Source organism: Saccoglossus kowalevskii, chromosome 4, assembly GCF_978046115.1.
Source record: "Saccoglossus kowalevskii chromosome 4, keSacKowa6.1, whole genome shotgun sequence".
Lineage (NCBI taxonomy): Eukaryota > Metazoa > Hemichordata > Enteropneusta > Harrimaniidae > Saccoglossus > Saccoglossus kowalevskii.
In genome coordinates, this window is record NC_140644.1 from 13,081,675 (window position 1) to 13,105,556 (window position 23,882).

The 23,882-nt window shown below is 34.8% G+C and overlaps 1 protein-coding gene and 1 non-coding gene across 2 annotated transcripts; both read right to left on the bottom strand.

The window, feature by feature from the left end:
• Window positions 1–3,904: 3,904 nt before the first annotated feature.
• LOC100374474 (calpain-15-like) lies at window positions 3,905–23,600 on the bottom strand. The gene is made up of 13 exons (XM_085497802.1): window positions 23,250–23,600; window positions 20,396–22,067; window positions 19,290–19,498; window positions 15,974–16,157; window positions 15,121–15,265; window positions 14,477–14,555; window positions 13,628–13,759; window positions 9,339–9,491; window positions 9,048–9,209; window positions 8,231–8,442; window positions 6,651–6,805; window positions 5,570–5,748; window positions 3,905–5,082 (listed from the first exon to the last, which is right to left on the bottom strand). The coding sequence occupies exons 1-13, from the start codon at window positions 23,513–23,515 to the stop codon at window positions 4,911–4,913; spliced, it is 3,720 nt and encodes a 1,239-aa protein (XP_085353928.1). The 5' UTR covers window positions 23,516–23,600; the 3' UTR covers window positions 3,905–4,910.
• Window positions 10,318–10,417, bottom strand: Mir4825 (microRNA mir-4825). Its single transcript, NR_038782.1, has one exon. It is a non-coding gene; the product is annotated as a microRNA mir-4825 (primary transcript).
• Window positions 23,601–23,882: the final 282 nt, after the last annotated feature.

A 23,882-nucleotide genomic window follows, 5' to 3' on the forward strand; every position in this document is an offset into this window, starting at 1 on the left:
AACATTTTTAACACAAGAAATTTAAAAAACCAAAATAGTGAAATTAAATATAAGGGAATTAATGTTTTTTTCGTACATGTTAACACCATTAAAATGGGTATAAATCCACTTTTATATTGACATAAAAAGTTCAACATAAATGCCCGTATGAATAAATATATAATAGAAATCAAAATGTAACAATATAACTCTGTTCATTTAAAAAAAAAAATCACCAATGTATTATTAATGTACCCAATTTCACATGGAATGTTTCACTCCTATCTTATACACTAGAAAGTATAACAACTATGTAATCAATCAAGTATTCATAAATAAAGGGCTTGCAATGTAATATGTAAAGTGCCTTGTGAGAATTTGTTTAACTCCATTGCCAAATTTGCAATTTATATGATTAAAATATGCATTTACCTAAAGTCAGAAAATATAGCAAATGAAGCATCATGGGATATCAAAGAAAGCTTAGAAAGAACTCTCGTGTGCTGAGAGTATTGAAGACACATTAAAAATTAATTAAAAATTACTTGTACATGGGATATTGATAGAAAAGCTGAAAACTAATTATGTACATCAGGTAACTAATATGAACAGAACAGAACAAAAAAATTATGAATTATTATGCTAATTAGAGAATTAATATGAACAAATTTTAACCCAAAATTAATCAGGCCTGTCTATTGTCCTAGAGCATTTATGTACCAAATTTTATTCAAATGTGATGATCAGTAATTGAGATATTAGTGTTAATTAATTATGTTAATTAGGTGATTAATAAGCATAAATATTTACCAAAAACTAATTGGGTTTCTGCATAGTTCTCTTTAAAAGTTTCATTAAAATCCAATTTGTGGTTCTTTATATATCAGTGGAACATTATGTAAATTAGGTAATTAATATCCAATTAAAACTAATTAGGTCTCTGCATAATCCTAGAAGATCTATGTAGCAAGTCTCATTGAAATATGATGATTACTACTTGATATATCAAAAGCTGAAAAATAATTAATTATGCAAATTAGATAATTAATATGTACTTATATTACCCTAAAAACTATCAGGTTTGTGCAGTGTCCTATGACATCTATGTACCAAGTGTCATTGAAATGTGATGATTACTACTTGAAATATCAAAAGCTGAAAATTAATTAATTATGCAAATTAGCTAATTAATATATACTGATATTAGCCTAAAACTATCAGGTCTGTGCAGTGTCCTATGATGTCTATGTACCAAGTGTCATTGAAATGTGATGATTACTACTTGAAATATCAAAAGCTGAAAATTAATTAATTATGCAAATTAGGTAACTAATATGTACTCATATTACCTTAAAAACTATCAGGTCTGTGCAGTGTCCTATGACATCTATGTACCAAATTTCATTGAAATGTGATGATTACTACTTAAAATATCAAAAGCTGAAAATTAATTAATTATGCAAATTAGGTAATTAATATATACTGATATTACCCAAAAAACTATCAGGTCTGTGCAGTGTCATATGACATCTATGTACCAAATTTCATTGAAATGTGATGATTACTACTTGAAATATCAAAAGCTGAAATATAATTAATTATGCTAATTAGGTAATTAATATGTACTCGTATTACCCTAAAAACTATCAGGTCTGTGCAGTGTCCTATGACATCTATGTACCAAGTGTCATTGAAATGTGATGATTACTACTTGAAATATCAAAAGCTGAAAATTAATTAATTATGCAAATTAGGTAATTAATATGTACTCATATTACCCTAAAAACTCTCAGGTCTGTGCAGTGTCCTATGACATCTATGTACCAAGTTTCATTGAAATGTGACAATTACTACTTGAAATATCAAAAGCTGAAAATTAATTAATTATGCTAATTAGGTAATTAATATCTACTGATATTACCCTAAAAACTTTCCGGTTTGTGCAGTGTCCTATGACATCTATGTACCAAGTTTTATTGAAATGTGATGATTAGTACTTGAGATATCAGTGGAAAAGCCGAAAATTGATTAATCATTATGCAAATTAGGTAATTAATATTGCAGATTTTTACCCAAAGCTAATCAAATCTGCGCATTAGTTTGGAGCATCTGTGTGCCAAGTTTCATCAAAATCCAATGAGTGGTTCTTTAGATATCAGTTGAAAAGTCATGAAACAGCTAAAAATCAGCTAATTATCATGCAAATTAGGTAATTAATATGCATGGATTTTTACCAAAACCTAATCAAATCTGCGCATTGGCCCAGAGCATCTATGCACCAAGTTTCATCAAAAACTGATGTATGGTTCTTGAGATATCAGTGGAACAGACGGACACACATACACACACACATACACACATACAGACACACTAATTGCAAAGACTCCCTTTTTGTGCTTCGCACACGGGAGTCAAAAACTAATCTAACTGCAAAACAAAATAGTCAACTGTTATTAGAAGATACAACACCCAGCAGTACAGGAAACAAGTGGCAAAATATCAAAGTAACGGAAAGCTGATGAAGTCAATTTATAATTTAGGTGGTCAGACGACGACGACGACGACGACATCAAGAAGAGCTACTTTAAAATCTCATTGTTGAAATTATGGTATGAAGAAAATAATTAAATATTTTGAAATTAATGCTTTAACAGGAAAACATATTGTCACCCACTGCCTCAATCTGGGTTGGGAACAACCAGCTTTCAATACCAGCATGTCTGGAAATCAAAATGTTTAGTCCAACTTGGGGAATTCACTGCTGCAATTGCTTACACAACCAGCTGCAATATTATTAGATCTTACGAAATATCCAAAACCTCTTGATGGTTAACAATTAACTATTGAAGCACCAACAGTCAAATTTTGTGCCAACAAACAATTGAATCTATTTCTAATAGATTTCTATAATCTCTGAGTGTAACTCTGCATACTATAATTGTACCCACCAACAATTTGGTGTAAATTTTGGCTTATTTTTCTACAATATTTCTTGAATTTTACACCCAAATGGACATAATTTATTATTCGCTACACGTCTAGATCGGAATTTGTTTGGAAGTAAAGAAATAAAATAAATTATGTGGATTTTATTTTATTATGAAGCATGACCAAAAGTTGGCTTGGACTTGGTGTTTTAAGAAAATAATTGTACACAGATTTCTAAGTGATTTTAAATTTTTCTGATGTCACATAATGCAATCTTTCTTTCAAATATTAATAAAATAAAACTGAATTATGGAAATGTTTCAAACCCACAATCATGAGCTACACAATGAGATATGAGAGGAAAGTATTAAACAATACAATTGTCACAAATTTGCGACAAAATATCCATGTGCTTTTCTTCTAACCAGGCGATACTGAGAGAAAATTTCAGTAAATATTTGAGGAGGATTCTGTTTTATATTATTATTTAATAAATACAGTGCTGTTTTTTTTAAAAACATATTTGTATATACAATTACAATGCTAATTCATGTGAATGATATTGATTATAGAATTGAATTGTGGGATCTGGTAGATTGTTTTATAGATAGTAAGGTTGTAATGAGTCTCTGAGATAAATAAATTCTAGTTAATAAAACAAGGCAGTAAAGACATCAACAGTGTCACTGTGATTATCCGCATAATCATTGCTTTTTTCAACACAAGTTAGTGTTTTTAGTGTTTGCAATTTCACATACGTTAATTCCAATGATATCCTTTGACTATAGCCATACACTATGGCTATTGACTGCATATCGGAACACTGCCAAGGTTTTTGTATTTTTGTTGAATCTCCTTTTTCTTTAATGATTTTATCTTACCTTATTGCACATCTCTACTAGATGGGAATATACATCAAGGATTAAACTTTTACTAAAACTTACTTTGACTATAGACGTCTATAATAGGGGGGGGCAAGGGTTATTTTCGTTCAACGTAATTGCAATATTTTTTTATTCGTACAACGTAAATAGAAAAAATAAATTCCGTAATTCTGTAATCACCGGCTAGACGTACAATGCAATCAATGAATAATTTTTTTCGTACAATGTAAAAATGTGTCATTTTTCTCGGTACGTACAAGAATTTACATCCTAATAAAAAAATCATAAAAAATAATCCAGGGAAATTACATTTTAGAAACTGTAAAACGACTAGATGATACAATTCACTACAAAATTGAATGTTAAGACGTAAAAGGCCCTCTAACCGAATGAAGAGCATTACGAAGGTAATATGCGCATGCGCCTCTACACACGGCGCAGTAATGGGGGAGAATTTGAGTTCGAGAGTTCTTTGGACCATTCAATGTTCCATTTTTAACATTGTAAACTGTAAAAACGTTTTTTTTCCTTTGTAAATTGTAAAAAAACCTTTTTATTTCCCATAAAACTGTACCAGTTACCCCCCTTGCCTCCCCTCTATAATTACCCATGTGCTATTACTGTAAAATCTTCACTAGAAGCTGTGGCTTTTATTAAAATGATACAATGTAACAGAGGAGATGTGGCTTCTATTAGAGCATCTACATATATGAGAAATGATGAATATTTGGTTCTCAATTGTTCAAAAAGAATATGTGTGGCTTCCAATAGAGATGCAGCTTCTAATACAGATTTTACGGTAATAGAGCAAATATCAAGCATGTTATGCATCCATTAACCTTTTCAACACCATTTCCTCCTTTTCATCAAAAATTCACAAAATAATCCTGTTTATAGTCTGCACTTCGCTTCAGAATATTGAAACAAAAATAGCCAGATTTCTTTTGAGTAAAAACTGAAAATTGACTGAAATTTTTTACGGTATGTTGGTTCCAAAAGTGCAGCAAAATTTGGGCAACAAAGACTGATAGTGATAAAGATTAAAATGCTAATTAATTCACAACATGGTTTAGTAAAATATAAATATGATAATTAGGTTCCAAAAGATAAAACACCAGATTATAAAGGCCTGACTGAATGTAGTCCAAATACATCCTGTGATATGTACGGTATATGTGACTGTCCTGCTCCCCAGTTATCAAGAGTGTCTTGAGAGGACATTCTGTGTGTAATCCGATGTACAATGGTAAAACCACTGCCTTCCAGCTGACTTAAAACATTTAACACTTGCCTGAAAAAAAAGAAAAGAAAACAGCTTTTACAGAAACTGAAACTAAAAGTAAAATGAGATCTGACATGAATTTAATGAAAGACTATTCGTTTGTCACAATTACACCTACCATATTTTTTCTATTGAAAGTGCATCTCTAACAGAAGCGCATATAAACCAAAAATGTAATCAGACTGAATCATTAGGAATAGGACTTATTTTAACCACAGACACACCTCTGTGATTTTTTCTTGTTTGTGTATGACCCCTTTTATCTTCACTGGAAGATATTATAAGTTTATAAATATCATTATTTGTATTATATTTTTATCTTTAAGTTTATATACTGGGTAGTAATTTAAATGGAATGCTGTGTTTGGTGTGCTTGGTGAAAGGAGTCAACCTGGAATATTAAACTGTGCTGAGAATAAAAATCAACAGCCATCCACACGCACAGAAAAAAGGCACCATGCTGCCATTGCCAGAGATTCGTGTACATTTAAGTTACCTGTGTAATGGCGGTACACTGTCGGTTGTCACCAAACATCCCCTGCTGGACACCACATTGAAACTATTAGTACAATCGCACTTGATGTGCAATGAGCGGTCTTGATGGCGGTTTTCAACGACGACAATCAAACCTGCCCAACCATGATCTAAATAGTAACATGTGACACCTTCACGAGCCTGAAATGAGAGGTATAAAAATATTAATTTTGTGATGTGATTATTTCTGAAGTTTAAAATTCATTCCATATCCTCTGAGGGGCATGTTATCTAAATTAAAATATTGCAGCCTGAGTATTGATGTTTGTGCAAATAATATATTGTAATATATTGGATTGATACACACACACTTACAAGATGTATTTATTAGTCTAGCATAAATAAAGGCAAATTGAAGGAGGTGAACCTCCCTTTGCCGTTACTGCTTCATTCTCTATTTAGACTTTCCTTAATTTTTTGAGGCAGGAATGACTTGTCATAGACAATTTTATGAATATTCAATACTCATTAGCATAACGAAAATGGTGATGAGAGTGTTGATTTTTCTGGAGTACATTTTGTATTTATCTCTGACAGAGGACAATAAAATGGTGTTTGTTAAAACAGTTTGGGTTCACATGTGTCTTGTTAAAGATGTACGTCAAAGAACGCAAGTACATTTTTCATTTCTTATATATACATGTACAATATTTACATTAAAAGCACATCGCTAACAGAAGTGCACATGAACTAAAAATTGCATTTACTGTATGCATTATCATTTTAAAATAACTTATTTTACTCATAGACATGCATCTGTCATTCATGTAAGCACATGCGCTGCAAATACAGCATATAACATTTATGTGTATGCAAATCCCCTGACTGACACAGCATCTATATCCTATTTGCTCTATCAGTATTTTGCAATTGTGTAAATAACAATTTCTATAGGCATTTCTATAGTCAAAATAATTCAGATTTTACAAATTTTTTTTTTTATACGTGCTTTCTATTGAAGATGCTCTTTTAATAGAACAATTATGGTACTCCAAGATTGAAATATAATATTACACTAACAATGGCGACACGTATTAACTAACCTCATGTCGTTTTCCCGCATGAACAGCGACTTGAATGACAGAGTCTGCGAGACACGTCATAGTTGGTGAGGTCTGAGACAGCATGATTGGTTTGGAACTATGTATGGTTAAGGTGTAACTTGGTAAATGCGTTTTCCGTACTGGACTCTTTGTACCTGAAAATCAATTTAATGAAGTTATCAAGTCATAATTAACACGTTGGCCTTTTTTGTGCCTTTTCTGTGAACTCTCTGAAGTATATGCCCAATTGGGAGTCTCTATTATTATTAGACATCTGTCACTGTATTTCTCTAAGTTATAGAATGTTGTAATTTTGCAGTATTGCACAGGGTGTTTGCATCCTACCTTATTTGGAAATGCAAATAAATATGTAATATTTTTATAAGATGGTAGGGATGTTGTTCCACTAATTTGTGCCACCTTGTCCCAGTTCAGAAATTTCAGCTTGGTGCAATACACCCAAAACACACATTTTGTCTTACATTGATCTCTTATACACTTCTAATACAGTCCATATGCTAGTACTGTTGTGTAGATAGGAAAAAGCATATTTTATATTCTGACTCCTTTAATTAAGACACCTTAAAACATACATGAAGACAAAGTATTGAGAGAGTATTGATAGACGTAGCTAAGATCAATGCGGCCCTGTACTGTCTTCTTTGGGGTATCCTCATAATAACTTTATTACGCAGATCTATGGAAAGAGAGCCAAAATACAGATCTGGAAGTTCTCACAAAGGCTTACATGAAAGAGGGAGACCTCAACTTGTTTAAATTCTACTAACAGTATTCACAATGACAGTGACAGGGTTTTTGCCAGGATTTTAGCCAGCCACCTGTTTACATTTAGATTCTAGGCAGGCACTCCACATTTTAGACAGTTACAAAATTACATTTGATGGGCACAATTGCTACAGATCTGTCCCGTTTTTTAATGAAAATCATGAGTAAATGAGTAAAAATAACCCCAAATAATCAACAAAAAATCAAATGTAAATCTGTGTTTACAGACTAGAGACTGCTGCTACATACATTGATGACAGCAATAACACACAGCAGTTTTATACATCAATCTCATCAATTTCAAACCAGGGGTTTTTCTAAACTGGGGAACAGGGGTGCAGCGCACTGATACTCTCGGCTGGCGCCCTCTTACCGAATCGCTGATTGAGCTTTCAAGTCATAAATATATTTCTTGAGCCGCGTACTTCTGTGCTACCGTACAACATGAAATCTTTCTCAAATATAACTTTCTCTGTGAAAACTTCCCAGCAACACAAGCTGACAATGTGTCTAGACACCAAATACACTAAAATTACTCCAAAAATATTTCAATGGCTATATTTACACGGCACAGAAACCTTCGTATATGGTGTTTCCAGGTCAATCGCCTGTGTGTGCTCCCTCTTGTTAATTTTTTATAGTAAACCCCCTGTCAAACCTAACACTGCATGTTTGGTGATCTGGGGAGAATTTAACCTAATTTTTACTGCTGAGTGACTGAGGGATTCTCAGTCTCTCTGGTGTGAGGCTAATCACTGAACCACACCCAGGTTAAATGAATGTTTAAACATTACCTTGCATATCCACACCAGTGGTCCAATGATTAAATGCAGCACACACAATAACATACAAGCCTGGTTCCAGCATTGCATCACAACCAACAAATCCCTTGACTTGTCTTCGGCAATATGCAGCTACTTTATACATGCCGCTGGTGGACATCTGTGAGGTCTTTAACACTGTTATCATTAGATCCAGCGGACTACGGGCATTCTTTGCGGAACCTCTGATGGCACAAGTCAAATATTTTACCATAAATAACACAATTAGGACCAATGAGAATTTATGTACAGGCAGGCACATGTTCTACAATGGGTCCTACATTGGACCTACCTTCTGGCAAAACAGAAATCTACTTATACATATATCATCTTTTTTTTAGCTTACATGTTCCATACATATTTTGATCATGTATCATGATCATATTTTTTGTATAGAAATTATTTTCACTGATTTTTGACAAGTTGAATGTAAAATATAGAAAAAAAGGTATACTCACTGGTTTTTATTTTCACTGAATCATTCCTTCAGCGAAAACGGCAAAAGTTAATTCCAAGCGAAAATACTGTGATATACTTTATTTTAGCTGGAATTAATTTTCGCTGAAAAGACTTTTTGAGTGTTTTGTATGGAATTTATTTTCACTGATTTTTGACAAGTTGAATGTAAAATATAGGAAAAAAGGTATATTCGCTGGATTTTATTTTCACTGAATCATTACTTCAGCGAAAATAGCGAAAATTAATTCCAAGCGAAAATAAAGTATTCTACAGTATTGCAATCATAGAAACAAAAAGTGTCAGGATTATGTTCATGCACAGTTATTCTCACCTCTCAGTTTCCTGAAAAAGTCCTAAATCAACCTCTGTGGGTTCATTTACTTGTAACATAGTAACCTGTAATGGACCACCAGCATAGTCTGGAAACACACCAGACAACCTGGCTTCTGACCAATCAGTTCTGGCTTTACAGATGTCTATGCAATCAAAGTAACTGAAATAAAGTATCGGAGTAAACTTGAATTTCAAATTGGAACCTAATTAAGATTATATAATTCTATTATTGGGATTAATAACAGGTTGCTATAGTGATTTGATTGGTTGAATTGTGAAGGTTCCTTACTTCATCATGTCGTCCAGCGACATCCAAAATACTCCTTCTGCAGCTCCGTGTACCATCAAGGCATCTCGTAAATCCGGCGTCCACAATGGAGACTCATCAGACCAATCTCCTTTCCATGAATAAGTGCCCCAAGGATTCCTTAATCTGATCAATCTGTATTAGTGTATAGAAAGAAAGTTATTGCATAATATGGGAATTCGAATCACCAACAGTATACTAAATTTCAATTCACTTAAAGCAAACTGTTGTTAAAAGAAGGTGGCATCTTATGTGATCTTATGTGTTCATATGCATGTGTAGCAAACATGAATTCATTTACACATAATCTGAAACGATATGACTGCCAAACCATAGCCCTTTAAAGAACACAAAATAAACGTGTTGATAATAACTATTTAGACATCATTAGACACAGAGTCAACGAAAAGGTTGATATGATCCAATAATATATGATAATAAGTACTAATAAGTACTAGTAGCTTGTAGCAAATCTATGTAGAATAAATTTTATGATTTTGTATGCGGTATAATTTTGTTGGTATTATTTTGCTGTTCTACATCAAATTAACCAGAATGAAACAAAAAAAAACGATGCATCACATGAATGAATCCCAGCTTTCTGACCTTATATGTGCAGCTTTCAAATATTTCCCGATGTTTGCTTGCTCACGAAATTAAAAACACAAGAATAATTAATGGTCCTAGACTTTTCACTAGCCAAGCTGGTGGATATGCATCTGAAATGCATTGATAGTTGATTCTTTGATTGAACTGGATGAATTTAATTACTTGGAATTTCAGAGGATCTTATTATGCTACTGTAGCTGTGTTTGACAGGTGTCCCATGCGACAAACATGCATATGCAAAATACATTGTCTGTTTACATGAAATTTGATCATGCCTTGCACACTGATTGAGATGCTCTAAAATGTTTGTTTGTTTTTTTTCAATTAGTTCAACAGACTGTGGCACTGGTGGTATATGTAAATGCTGATATAGTTGACAGGTTAAGGTGTGAGGTGCGACTGTTATAACCCCCACACCCATCCCTGTCCCCTTATCAACACCACAGAGAAACATCATATCATGCCAGTCACAATGTCTGTCTGTTCAAATCAGGCGTTTGTGGAGAACCAGTGCATATCAAATGTGATAAAGACAAAACTTGGAGAAGAAATTAAATACTGGCTAAATATTGATATAGCTGTTTGATCCCAGTAAAGATAACGTCTAAATAAAAATGTACCAAATATAGACAAGTTTTAATACTAACAAATTCCCAGTGATAATTGACACAGCACTGCACTAGAGTGGAAATTCCAATGAAAAAATACTTAACAAAACCAGTAACACATGGTGAGAATGAAATAATCGTTACATTTAGAATATTATATGTGTCCTTTAGATAGGTTCACTGCAAGATCCTGCATTAACCTTTTCATCACCACTCTTGCCAAAATTATTCTGTACTTTTTTCTTATATTCCTTAATAACGAACAAAATTGTCAATTTCCAATTTTCACTCAAAAGATTTAGATGTTTTTGTTCCAATCTCATGATAAATTAAATTTAAATTTGTGATGCAAACTGGTGGTGAAAAGGTTAACATGAAAATATTTTTGGGGTATTCATAATGTGCTATACATATTTGACGAGGATCAATTTTGATGAAATAAGGGTATCTCAATGTAATGATCCCCTCTCAATGATCGCAATGTCAATATTCAAATTCAAAACCATATCGCTCAAAATGTGCTATACACATTTGACGAGGATCAATTTTGATGAAATAAGGGTATCTCAATGTAATGATCTCCTCTCAATGATCGCAATTTCAATATTCAAAACCATATCGCTCAAAATGTGCTATACACATTTGACGAGGATCAATTTTGATGAAATAAGGGTATCTCAATGTAATGATCTCCTCTCAATGATCGCAATTTCAATATTCAAAACCATATCGCTCAAAATGTGCTATACACATTTGACGAGGATCAATTTTGATGAAATAAGGGTATCTCAATGTAATGATCATCTCTCAATGATCGCAATTTCGATATTCAAATTCAAAACCATATCGCTCAAAATGTGCTATACACATTTGACGAGGATCAATTTTGATGAAATAAGGGTATCTCAATGTAATGATCCCCTCTCAATGATCGCAATTTCAATATTCAAAACCATATCGCTCAAAATGTGCTATACACATTTGACGAGGATCAATTTTGATGAAATAAGGGTATCTCAATGTAACAAGTCATTGTCAATGACACGTCCCCGTTCCGTTCATATTTGAGTGACATATACATTCAAAGCAGATCATGACCGAAATGCACCTGCATATGTACAACACATTGTACTAAATCTGAACAAAATCCATCCATGCATGACTGAGATCTGGTTCCGGAATTGTGAAAATACGTGATTTTAATGCATTTTCGGTCTTAAAATGGCCATCATTCAGCTATTGTTAAGCGGATCATGAAACAAATGCACATATCTATTTGTGACATGATGCACCATGTGTGTGTGAAGTTTGAACTTGATCAATCCAGACATGTCTTGGATACGGATCCAGAACTGAATTCTTTAAGAAAATGGCCGCCAGTCGGCCATTTTGAACTTGATCCGGGAAAAAAAAATGATGTGCATCAAGGTCCTATTATGTTTAATGTAAGTACCAAATTTGAATGAAATCCGTCCATGCATAACTGAGATCCGGGTTCGGAATGGTGAAAATGTGCGATTTCAATGCATTTTCGGCCTTAAAGCGGCTGCCATTTGGCTATCGTTAATGGGATCATGAAACAAATGCACATACATATTTGTGACATGATGTACCTTGTGTGTGTGAAGTTTGAACTTGATCAATCCAGACATGTCTCGGATACGGATCCAGAACTGAATTCTTTAAAACAAAATGGCCGCCAGTCGGCCATTTCGAACTTGATCTGGAAAAAAAAATGACGTGCATCAAGGTCCTATTATGTTTAATGTATGTACCAAATTTGAACGAAATCCGTCCATGCATAACTGAGATCTGGGTCCGGAATGGTGAAAATGTGCGATTTCAATGCATTTTCGGCCTTAAAGTGGCCGCCATTTGGCTATCGTTAATGGGATCATGAAACAAATGCACATACATATTTGTGACATGATGTACCTTGTGTGTGTGAAGTTTGAACTTGATCAATCCAGACATGTCTCGGATACGGATCCAGAACTGAATTCTTTAAAACAAAATGGCCGCCAGTCGGCCATTTCGAACTTGATCCGAAAAAAAAAAATGACGTGCATCAAGGTCCTATTATGTTTAATGTATGTACCAAATTTGAACGAAATCCGTCCATGCATAACTGAGATCCGGGTCCGGAATGGTGAAAATGTGCGATTTTGATGCATTTTCGGCCTTAAAATGGCCGCTATTCGGCTATCGTTAATCGAATCACGAAAAAAATGCATGTGCATATGTCCCATATAATGTGTGATATATGAGTGAAGTTTGAACATAATCGGTCCATGCATGTTCGAGATACAGGTGATCACGGACGGACGGACGGACGGACGGACGGACGGACGGACGCACACAGGGCAAAACATAAGTCCCCGTTTTCGGACTCCGTCCGAACGGGGACTAATGATCCCCTCTCAATGATCGCAATTTCAATATTCAAATTCAAAACCATATCGCTCAAAATGTGCTATACACATTTGACGAGGATCAATTTTGATGAAATAAGGGTATCTCAATGTAATGATCCCCTCTCAATGATCGCAATTTCAATATTCAAAACCATATCGCTCAAAATGTGCTATACACATTTGACGAGGATCAATTTTGATGAAATAAGGGTATCTCAATGTAAGGATCCCCTCTCAATGATTGCAATTTCAATATTCAAATTCAAAACCATATCGTTCAAATTTTTGTGACAGATGTGCGGTTCCGGCTTTTCACACAAAACGCAAAATCTTTGCAGTGAACGGAAATTCACCAATTATAAGCTAATCTCTAAAAACAATTTCATTATACGTACAACTTTCACTGATCCTCACATGCTTACAGTGCATGGTTAAATGTAAGAGCATATACATGCATAGTAGTTTGGTTATGACTTCTAATAACATTGCTGCAGGGACTTTGTAAGAAATAATGACCAAACAAACATAAGGAAAATGTAGAGTTCTACATGTTTACGTCAGCCATATTTTCAGTGACCTACTTATTCAACAGAGCACGAAGAAAACATCACAAGCAATGGTGATTAAAGCAATTTCTTACCTGTGACCACATACTAGTATATCCTGCACATCCAGCACAGAGTACGCATGTCGCGGCCGTAAACCAATATCATGATAATCTTTATTGTTTACTTTCATATTACCTCCTCCACATGACGCACCCATCAGAAAACTGAAATAATATGAAGTGATACAGAAATCAATATAATTGCACTTCATTGCCATATATGGACATTAGAACTCTTGAATTGTAATCAGAAGCCAGATTTATATTGTGAATTACAGCACCCATTTCTTGCTACAAACTAATCGAAACAAATCCAACTTTTTTAGTGTAGCACATAGTTGTTAATGAAAATTTGACTCAATATATCTTGGCCATGATTGGCTTGCACTTTTTACACAGGAATTTCTCAATGTGAACAGCTAAATTAGAAACCAAAAGAAAAATTGAGCTATCCAAACTAGTTTTTGAATTGCTGTAAACCATTTATTTTCACTGACATTTATATTTCACTATTTTGATGTTTTGAGCATATTCACTGTGTTTTAATCTCACAATTTTTTCAAGGAAACACTGAGTTTTATTTTTATTTTACATGTTCACAAAGATATAATTTAGGAGATGTTACTTATCAGCGAAAATAACAAAATTAAAACCAAGTGAATAATTAATGCACTTATGAGTCTTGATGGAATTTTTCGTTGAAGAATATGTAGCGGTTTTAAATGTTCTGCATATTTACAATTTGACTTGTTATGAAGCCTTTAAAAATGCTTGAAGAAATTTTCGTTGTTTTCCTTTGTTTCACCAACTGCTTTCATATCTTTACATGAATCTATGGCCTACTGAAAGTATAACTGAACTGACAGAATATGTTTCACTTACCCAGCTTCTTTGGAACTCAATAATTTAGCCCATATCAGATCTTTATCAACAACCGGATCATTGGCGTTCAAACTGGAAGCTAAAGGGAAACAAAATGTACAAATAGAGTAGCAATTGTTTACTTTGAAATTGATGCAAAAACCAGGAAATCAGTCTGAACCAATCAACTATTTACATAATGTTACTGTATAGAACTAGGTTTTATTATTTCTTTTTATTCATTTAACTGACAGTGTGCCATTATTTTGTGGTATTGCACTAGGTATTTTCATCCTACCATATTAAGAAATGCGAATTCCAAATATGAAGCAATTACACTCATAAGTGTTCTCTAATAATAAAAATAAATGTGGCAGCCCGCAGGGATTGACCGGACACCATACAAAGAAGTTCGCTAAATCTGTTCTAAACGTTTTGGATTTCGGCATTTACATGATCTATCCTCGGGAGAAAAAGACGTACAATTATAAGGTTACTATGAGGATACCGCAAAGTATGCACTCAGACAGTACACGGCCGCATCGACTTCCGCTGCATGTTGGTTGATACTCCCGCTGTACAGTCTTCGTGCATACTTTTCAGTATCTTCGTAATAACCTGATAATAGAAAGAGTTGGTTAGTAGAGGCCAAGTATGAGACTTACAATGCAATGGTAGACTCTCACACGGCGATCCAGTCAATGTAGCTAATCCTTCAATACATCTACCAGACACTAATGCTTCATAACATCCATGCATTTTAGCCATGGCTTTCTCAATCAACGGAACCCAAAGCTGTCTTCGTTTAGCCTATACATTGTATCAGAGGGTTAGAATTAGTATGTTAGACAGACATCAAACTGTACACACACATATAGGTATACAACATTCTCCCTGTGAATCAATTAATGCAAAAACGCCAATCCACACTGGTAAATCATTATTAGTAAACAGAAAAAATTAACTTAGACCACATTCTGTATTTTAGCAAGTACCGTAGAGCCAATGCAAATCAGAAAACACAATAAAGTTTAATGATGAAATGCCATGCTCTGAATCTGGAAGATTATGTTACAAAAACCAGTGGAACATTATTATGAAACAGTTAACATATTATGATCCTATTTTAAGATGGCAACCATCACAAAACCACATTTAACCACTTTTCTTGAGATAATCAAACAGTGTCAATTATCCTTCAAGCAACATGTATGTAACACATTAGTTTTGGAACATGACTTACTATTGGAAGGCTAATACGGCCGACCCAATCAAAAAATAATTATATTTTGTTATTTTGTCGGGCGGGTATGGTAATTGGTATATGTAATTACTATACCTACTGGTATATCATATCACGATTACCCTATGATACAAGTAAAACCTTTTTGATGATCAAAAAACACAACTACAGCAAACTAACATGAAACTGAGAGCTATAGCACTATGAATAACTGTCACCATTATTAGATCACAAGATGTGAACTGTACATAAATATTAGTATATCTGAGACATACCTGAGAATAGACAAGAAATCCATTTTGATCACAAGGAAACAGATCATCTATAAGAACAGTTTGCCAGATACCATCTTTACACAGTCTTAACTGGTAAGCACCTTCTGGTGTATATTCTTTGGTTATCAACACTTTCTCGATCAAGTCTGGTCTTTCAGCTAACACTGACAATGCACTTAGAAACCTAGTCGTAAAGGATACAGATTGTTATACGCTGTCACACAATCTATGATACCGGTATGTGATTTGGCAAAAATTGACGGATGATCACAAAACCACATGCATCATGGAAACAGTATGTGTGTTATGGTTTGTGTTTAGCTCAGGCTGTTGTGCATAACTGGAAGATTACTCATTTCTATGTGCAATTCACTTTTATCATGCCGACTATTTACAGTCAAAGCATTACTTTCACACTGATGGCGAATCATCCATATTGCATCGCTATCGAAAACTGCAAATTATCCAGCAATGGCCCTCTGCAGGATAAAAGTGAATTAAAACTTTACAAGCATCATTGATGGCAAGAGTCTTGAGCCACAACACTTGCTTTTGCCCCTAAAAAGTGTTCCATTCTCCATCGTCCTCGCATCCACTTTCCCGTTCCAGTGATTAGCCTTTTCACCACCAGACATTTTTCTGCACTTTTTTTCCTTATATTTTTTCAATATTCAAGGAAATGAACCCCAGTTGTAGAGCCAACAGAGACAAAATTTATTCAATTTTCAGTGACAATGAAGGAAAGTTGCAGACTATGAACGGAACTATTTGGTGAATTTGTGATGAAGAGAAAAATGGTGGTGAAAAGGTTAAAGCGCGGTAGTCGACACGCTACACATGCGCGAGATATATGGGACTCATATAAACAAAGATGGCGACTTTGACTGTTGCGCAGATCAACGAGTATGAACTGACACGTTTCCAAGCTTTAATTAGATAATTTTCATGTGATTGGAAGATATCGAAGGAGTCACCGGCGGTAATCAGTGCAAGTCGTGCCCAGGTCAAACCTCATACTTGTGATTTCCATTTGAAGAGTGCATTGGATTGTGGGAAAATCAATGTTTATCAACACAAATGTCGAACGACTACCGCGCTTTAAGATAACCATGGTAATTGGAACAGTGGATATAATAATAACATATAATAATGAATTTATTGCATCCTTAGAAATAATTTCCATTGGTTGACAGCAATAAAATGTTAGTAATAAAGTACAATACATATAAAACTAAAGTAAAAGTAAAATGTCAGTTATTGTTATTTCTGATTTCAAATATTTTGTATAAGTATTCACCAACTTGTCTTATTAGTACGTCTTCTCTTGAACTCATAATATATTTAAATATCTGGTTATCACTTTTCAGTTCTTCTAGAATATTGATATTATTAAAAAGCTTTTGTCTTTCTGTTTGGTACATTCCATGAAGAAATGTTCATCATTTTCAATTTTGATCGTGGGAACATTGCTTACAGATTCTGTCTTCTAAAGGTATTTTGGGTTGGGTATGTCTACCCTTCTCAATTTCTAATACACGACTGCTTATTCTGAAACGAGTCATTATGATTTTATGTTTCAGATTACATAAGAGCAATTATGGTTCAAAAGTGTACGAGTCTTTAAACTTTATATACGTTCTTAGTTTTCTATTATCACTCAACTTCCAGAACTCTACATACCTTTGTCGGATGTTTTTTATTTTACTGTGTGGTAATTTTTGAGGTATGACAGACGAGGACAAGTTTGTAATATTTTCAGAGATCATGTTTTTTACTGATGTAAACCAATTTCAATTTTGTTGTTTTTGTTCTTCAAAAGCTTGTTTTGTAATATTACTGTCTGGTAAAGCACTAATACGATACCAGTATTTAATAAGATTTTCCTGAATATCTACAAGTAATGGAAATTTACCAAGTTCAGCTCTGCATGCTGCATTAGAGGAGAATTTACTTACACCTAGTATTTTTTTGCAGAATTTCAAATGTAACTGATATGATGACAGTTGAGAATGGAAGACTATCTAGGGGACAAAAACAAAACTTGTGACTCTACCTCTCAACAAAATCTTGGGGGCTATTTGAGAACATGGTACATTGTAATTGTTCCTATTCGCAGAGCATTTCTAATAGAAGTGAATGTAAACCATTAATTTTGGACTGGAATATTCAAATATGAGTTATATTGGTTGCAGATATACCACTGTCATTTAAGTAAATATCTGCACTACTAACACTGTAAAATACTTTATTTTCACTTGAAGTAATTTTCGCCATTTTTGCTGAAGGAATGATTCAGTGAAAATAAAATCAAGCGAATACATCTTTTTTTTCTATATTTTACACTCAAACTTCAGTGAAAGTAAATTCCATACAAAACACCCCAAATTTCTTTTCAGTGAAAATTAATTCCAGCTAAAATAAAGTATTTCACAGTAGAGCAAACACCATCAAGGTCAACTGTCGCACACATGAAACTAAAAAAAAATAGTATCATTGCATATCACTCTACATATATAGATATCAAAATTGCATCTTATTTATTTTAAAAATCCTGGATACAAATGATATTAATTTATTATTAATAAATATTTATTGTAAATGTAAAAAACATTGTAAAATGCTGAAAAACCTTAATTGCTTTTGAAATTAGATCGTTATCAACGAGAATCACCTAGAAGGGATGATAACACCAGTTAAGCTGATTCCATCTACTGGACTTTGGAACAGTTCTGTTAAGAATAATTTGGTAGTCAGCTACCTTGCTCACAAGTCCAAACACAGCCCTGATGCAGTGTAGTATATGCAGACAAGAATAAATTCTATAGAACAACTGTTTTCATAATGAGTGCTGTTATGCAATTAAATATCAGAAAGCAGAATAAACATCAAATAAATTAGATGAAATATTCCAAAATAGCAAAAACGTCCAGACAATTTCTGTACATGAACAAATGTGATACATCTTTATCTAAGGCATCTATTTCTTGTTTGTACACGAATTTCCCAAAATATTCAGCTCAGAATGGTAATTGAGACAAAATACCAAAATTATTTGAGAAAAAAATGAAAATTGACTCAAATTGTGTCTGTTGGCTCCAAAATTAGGGTTCATTTCCAGAAATATTGCAAAAATAAAAAAAAAAAAGTGCTGAAAATTTTTGGACGAGAAAGTCTGGTAGTGAAGTAATTAAGTTCATTTAATTGACTTCTCTGGAGAGTCCTTTTGTTGTTGTGGGTCACTATTACCACCACCTAAGTTGGCAACATGAACACACGGCCTGTTTTTTTAAAATGAACAGCAAAAATGCTAACTCACCAGCAATTACCCAGGATTCCCTGCGAGATATCTGATGGAAAGGGAGTGCGGAAGACAGCCCACGGTGTTTTCATTTCACTTCTAGTTGAACAAGATATTTCTGTAGGTCTCAACCACTGACATACTCTAGTTTCACCACGTTCTTCAGGATTATAGTAGAGAGACTTGGGTGTGGGTCGAAACGAATCATCCACAAATGGAATTTTTTCCTATATGAAAACAATAACACCATATATACATGAGAGTTCAGATATTTTACGTTTAACACATGTTTTATTTAACATCTTCACATAGATGACCCTTATCTATTCACATTATAAATATAGACACACTAGCCCTCACAAAGTTCAATTAATTTTCCTTAGTTGCCATTGGCAACCAAATTCAAACTGCTGGTGGCCAACTGGTAAATTAGGTAGCCAAAGACAAAATTGTTGATTGCCAGAATGTATTATGTTTTACGGTTGTATAATAAAATACACAGAAAAACTAATTATGTTAAAATTCAGTTATTTCATATGCAATGTCCCATGTATAAATTTTGGCCAACACTAATTCACTGACAGGATGAGATCCACTTTTAGTCACATTTAATTGCATAATCTTATTAGTATTATACATCTATTTCCTCCTTGTAGTAATAATGCAATGTGAGATAGCCGCCTAAAATGTTGACGAAAAATCATTTTGTGCTGTTTGCGCTCAACGACGAGATTCTATTTCTGCCACTCGCTATATCGCATAATAATGCGGGTAACAAACGTTAAAGGGCAATGGTCATCATGCGCAAGATACGAGTCTCACATGGCGACTTTGACTGACTGTTGTGTAGACTGATGAGTACAAACTAAACTGTTACCAAGCTTCAATTAGGTATTTTTTAAGATGATTGGAAGGTATCAAAAGAGTCGTAAACGGTAATTGGTGTAAGTCCTGCCAGGGTCAAAACTCATACTTGTGATTTCATTAGAAAAAGCGCATTGGATTGTGGGAAAATCAATATTTATCAACATAAATCTCACACTTCACGGCGCGGCGACCACCACCATTTACTTTGACAAATAACACAAGTGGCAAAATAATAGTGTACATGAGCTGTGAGTTACCTGTGAGCAGAAACCAATGATTTTGGAAAATCTCTCCCAGGCACTTTCCTCATCATTCTTTCTCTTGGATTCAGCAACAATGCTTTTCTGTCGACGTATATTTGTAGATAAACCATCAGATTCCACATCTTTTGTATCAGCAGGGTCATAGTCACACAAAACACACTTTGAACTTTTAGTAGAGTTTTCCAGAGTACATCGCGGACAGTCCCACTTCTTACCAATAGGAGCTGCTGTTGTTGCTATCGATGTGGAGGCAGTTGGAGTTGTTGGTGAAAGATTGACAGTGGGGAGAAAATCAGGATGCGGGGCCTGACACATACAGCATACGTTGACAAGATTGGTGTTGTGATAGGTACAAACAGGACAAGGCCACTCATTGGAAAGTGGCGTTAGCGGTGTTGTAGCATTTGATGTGGCATTCACAATTCCACAAGCAGCGCATTCTTTGGCATCATCAACATTCATGACTGTGCAAGCTTTGCATTTCCAGGTTTTTATTCTCACAGCATTCACTCGTGCAATCTTTCCACCTGGAGATTTGGGTATAAATTTAACAGATTCTCGTGTGAGATCAATAGTCGCTGAATCCTCGTCACTCTCCTCCAGTAAATTGTGATCAGTGCATTGCTTACTATCTGACATATTATTCAGTGCATTATCCAGCATGCGTTCATTTTTACACGAACCTACATCAAAATCCATTTCTGACGTGCCTTTATGTTCACTTAAAACATTATTCGAGTTTTCAATGTCCACATCTATTACAGAGGGAGTTTGACATGTTGATGGAATTTTCAACTTGGCTATTCTAGGAGCTTTACACACTTTGCATGCTTTGCCGCTGTATTTTCCCTTGTTTTTGTGAGAACAACTAGCACATGTCCAGAAGGCCGCCTGAGAGTTATTAGTTGCACTTTGCTTTGTTTGAAGGCTAGATGAAGGCTTCAGAATAGAAGTCTCTACATCATCTTTTGTGAGATTGACTAATGTGCTAGCAGTTTCAACCACTGGTTCAATGTCAGATGGTATAACCACAGGCTCAGTCGCATTTTTCAATTCCTGCTTAGGCTTTATAGCCTTCAATCTTCTGGTCGGGAGTACTTCATCAGTTGGTTTAACTATAATTTCTTTTGGTCGCTTAGGTGATTTAACAATAGGTGATATTTTCTGTGCATTTCCAAAACGATCAATGTTTTTCGTAGGTTCATTTGACAACCGAATTGAGTCTATTGAAAGCTGAGGTAATGATGACAGTTTTCTGGGAGCTTCACACACACTGCACGATTTTTCATTATTAGCATTCTCCAATGTGCATCGCTTGCATTTCCAAGTACCCGTAGTATCGTCTGTAAAATTATGTTTAGTATTGTCTAAGACAGATGGGATAATGTTATGCTTAGAGGAGTCTGTCTTACCTTCCTCTGAGTCTGCAACCAAATCAACTTCCATTGGTTCAGGTGTTGGGGATGAACCATTCTGAGTGACTTGGTTCACGTTCCTCTGTGTTTCACACATGTGACAGACAGTAGAGGCTAGTGGATTGGCAAATGTACAATGCACACAATTCCAGTTAGATTCATTTGATGCCATGTTTGGTTTTACGTCGCACTTCGTAGCATCTGGTACGTTGATGTCTGCTTTTTTATTCTGGTTCTTTACAGTACCATTTCTGTCCAAAGTGAGAGAGAAAGACATCATGCCAATCTTAACTACAGTATATGCAATAAGTTAAAATCTCTGAAATCTGATTCACACTTCCCAGGCAGGATATTGTTAGTCAGTATCCTTTGCATACATGCTGCTCCCTCCCTTTCCATGTACACTCACACATTTTCACATTTTCCAGGAAATACATTTGGCTACATGTATTCACACCCCCGGATTTGATCTCTTCCTAGCCTTTACGAATAAAGTTGAATGAATGTTGTGGGCATTCACAAGACAGATATCAACAGAAAAAGAAACAATTTGGGGGTCAAGTAGTACCGGTACCGGGGTATACTGTTTAAAGGCAGAGGTAACTCCAGTATAGCCTAATCATAGCAAAGTTAAACACAATTAAATTTACAATGGAGAATAAAAGGTAGACTAATAATGTAAACAATGTTGTCCAAAGCATTTAGTATTAGATTACCATAGACACCATTGTGGAAAGTGGTGGAGAACCAACTATTGTAAATAGATTTTTTTCAGGTGGAATTAATTTTCTCTTCAGTGATGCTTTATGGGCAATCAATACAGATTTGGGAAATAATACATCAAAATGTAATCCGAAACTTTCCCACTTATCATGTAGTCAATTTATTTGTAAACAAAGTATTGTATGCATGATATCCTATCTACCATAGTGTAAGGAGCTGTGGATGTGTCTTTGTATTGGAGTCTTATTCTGTATACAGCAGTGAGATGTCAGGGGAAGCATGGAATAGAAAAAATTATGTAAAGTTATTCGACTACTTGAAACCTCGGGCTGTTCAGGAAATATTTCGGCAATTCGATCCTAATTTTTAATATTTAAAGAGCAAAGTTCGTGACGTCATAATCGATAAGGGTCCCATGCGAGTGCACAACATGGTAAAACAAATTTACATGAGATTCGTACCGGTGCTGAGTGACCACCGCCGCCCTGTATCTAACTAGTATAAACACGAAATCAACTTTTTAGAAGTGTTTACACTAGCGAATCAGAGGCGGAATTCGTTTCAGTTTCGTGTCATCGTGGACGTAATCGTGCCCTCATTTGGCGTTTCGTTTTCGGTAATTAGGAAGACAGGTCCCAACAAGTTGTCAACATTGATGCCACGAAAACGGAACACCCACACATGTCCCAGATCACAAAGGTGATACTTACTCATTCAGTGTTCCCGAATCAACATGGTCACGACGTCGCCCACATGCAAAACATATCCCTTCACTGCCATTGTTCTTTGTCAGGCATACGTCACAGTCCCAAATTAACAACACCTCATCACGGTCATTTGCATCCGGTTCTGGCGTGCAATTTTCAGCTCTCGGCCCCGGTCTGGGCGCACCACAGACAATGCATTCGTTTACCCCAGACTCGTTTTGTAACGTACACGATTCACATACCCAGGGCCGGGGAAATAGTATTCCCATACTACGCCATTGTCGGTCGAAACAATCAAGATTTGCAGGAGAATAACCTTTGCTTAGGCTATAGCAAACAACAACATACACTCGGCAATAAGCTTACTTCCTGTCGCTTGTTAACCAAACTTACTTTATAACCACGTTTCTCATTGGTCGAATATTAATAAACTTATTTCCGGAAGTTGAATTTTTACCGTTGTTGATATGTTTTCACTGAATATATAATGACAGTCTATACAACAAATAGTTTACTCTCGTTTGCCTGATACATAGCTATAAAAACAGTATAATATAATTTACGTTTTCGAAGCCAGGTAGAAGTAAACAAATTGAACGACTACCGGGAACGCCCACCAGCGTCCGCCCAATCAAC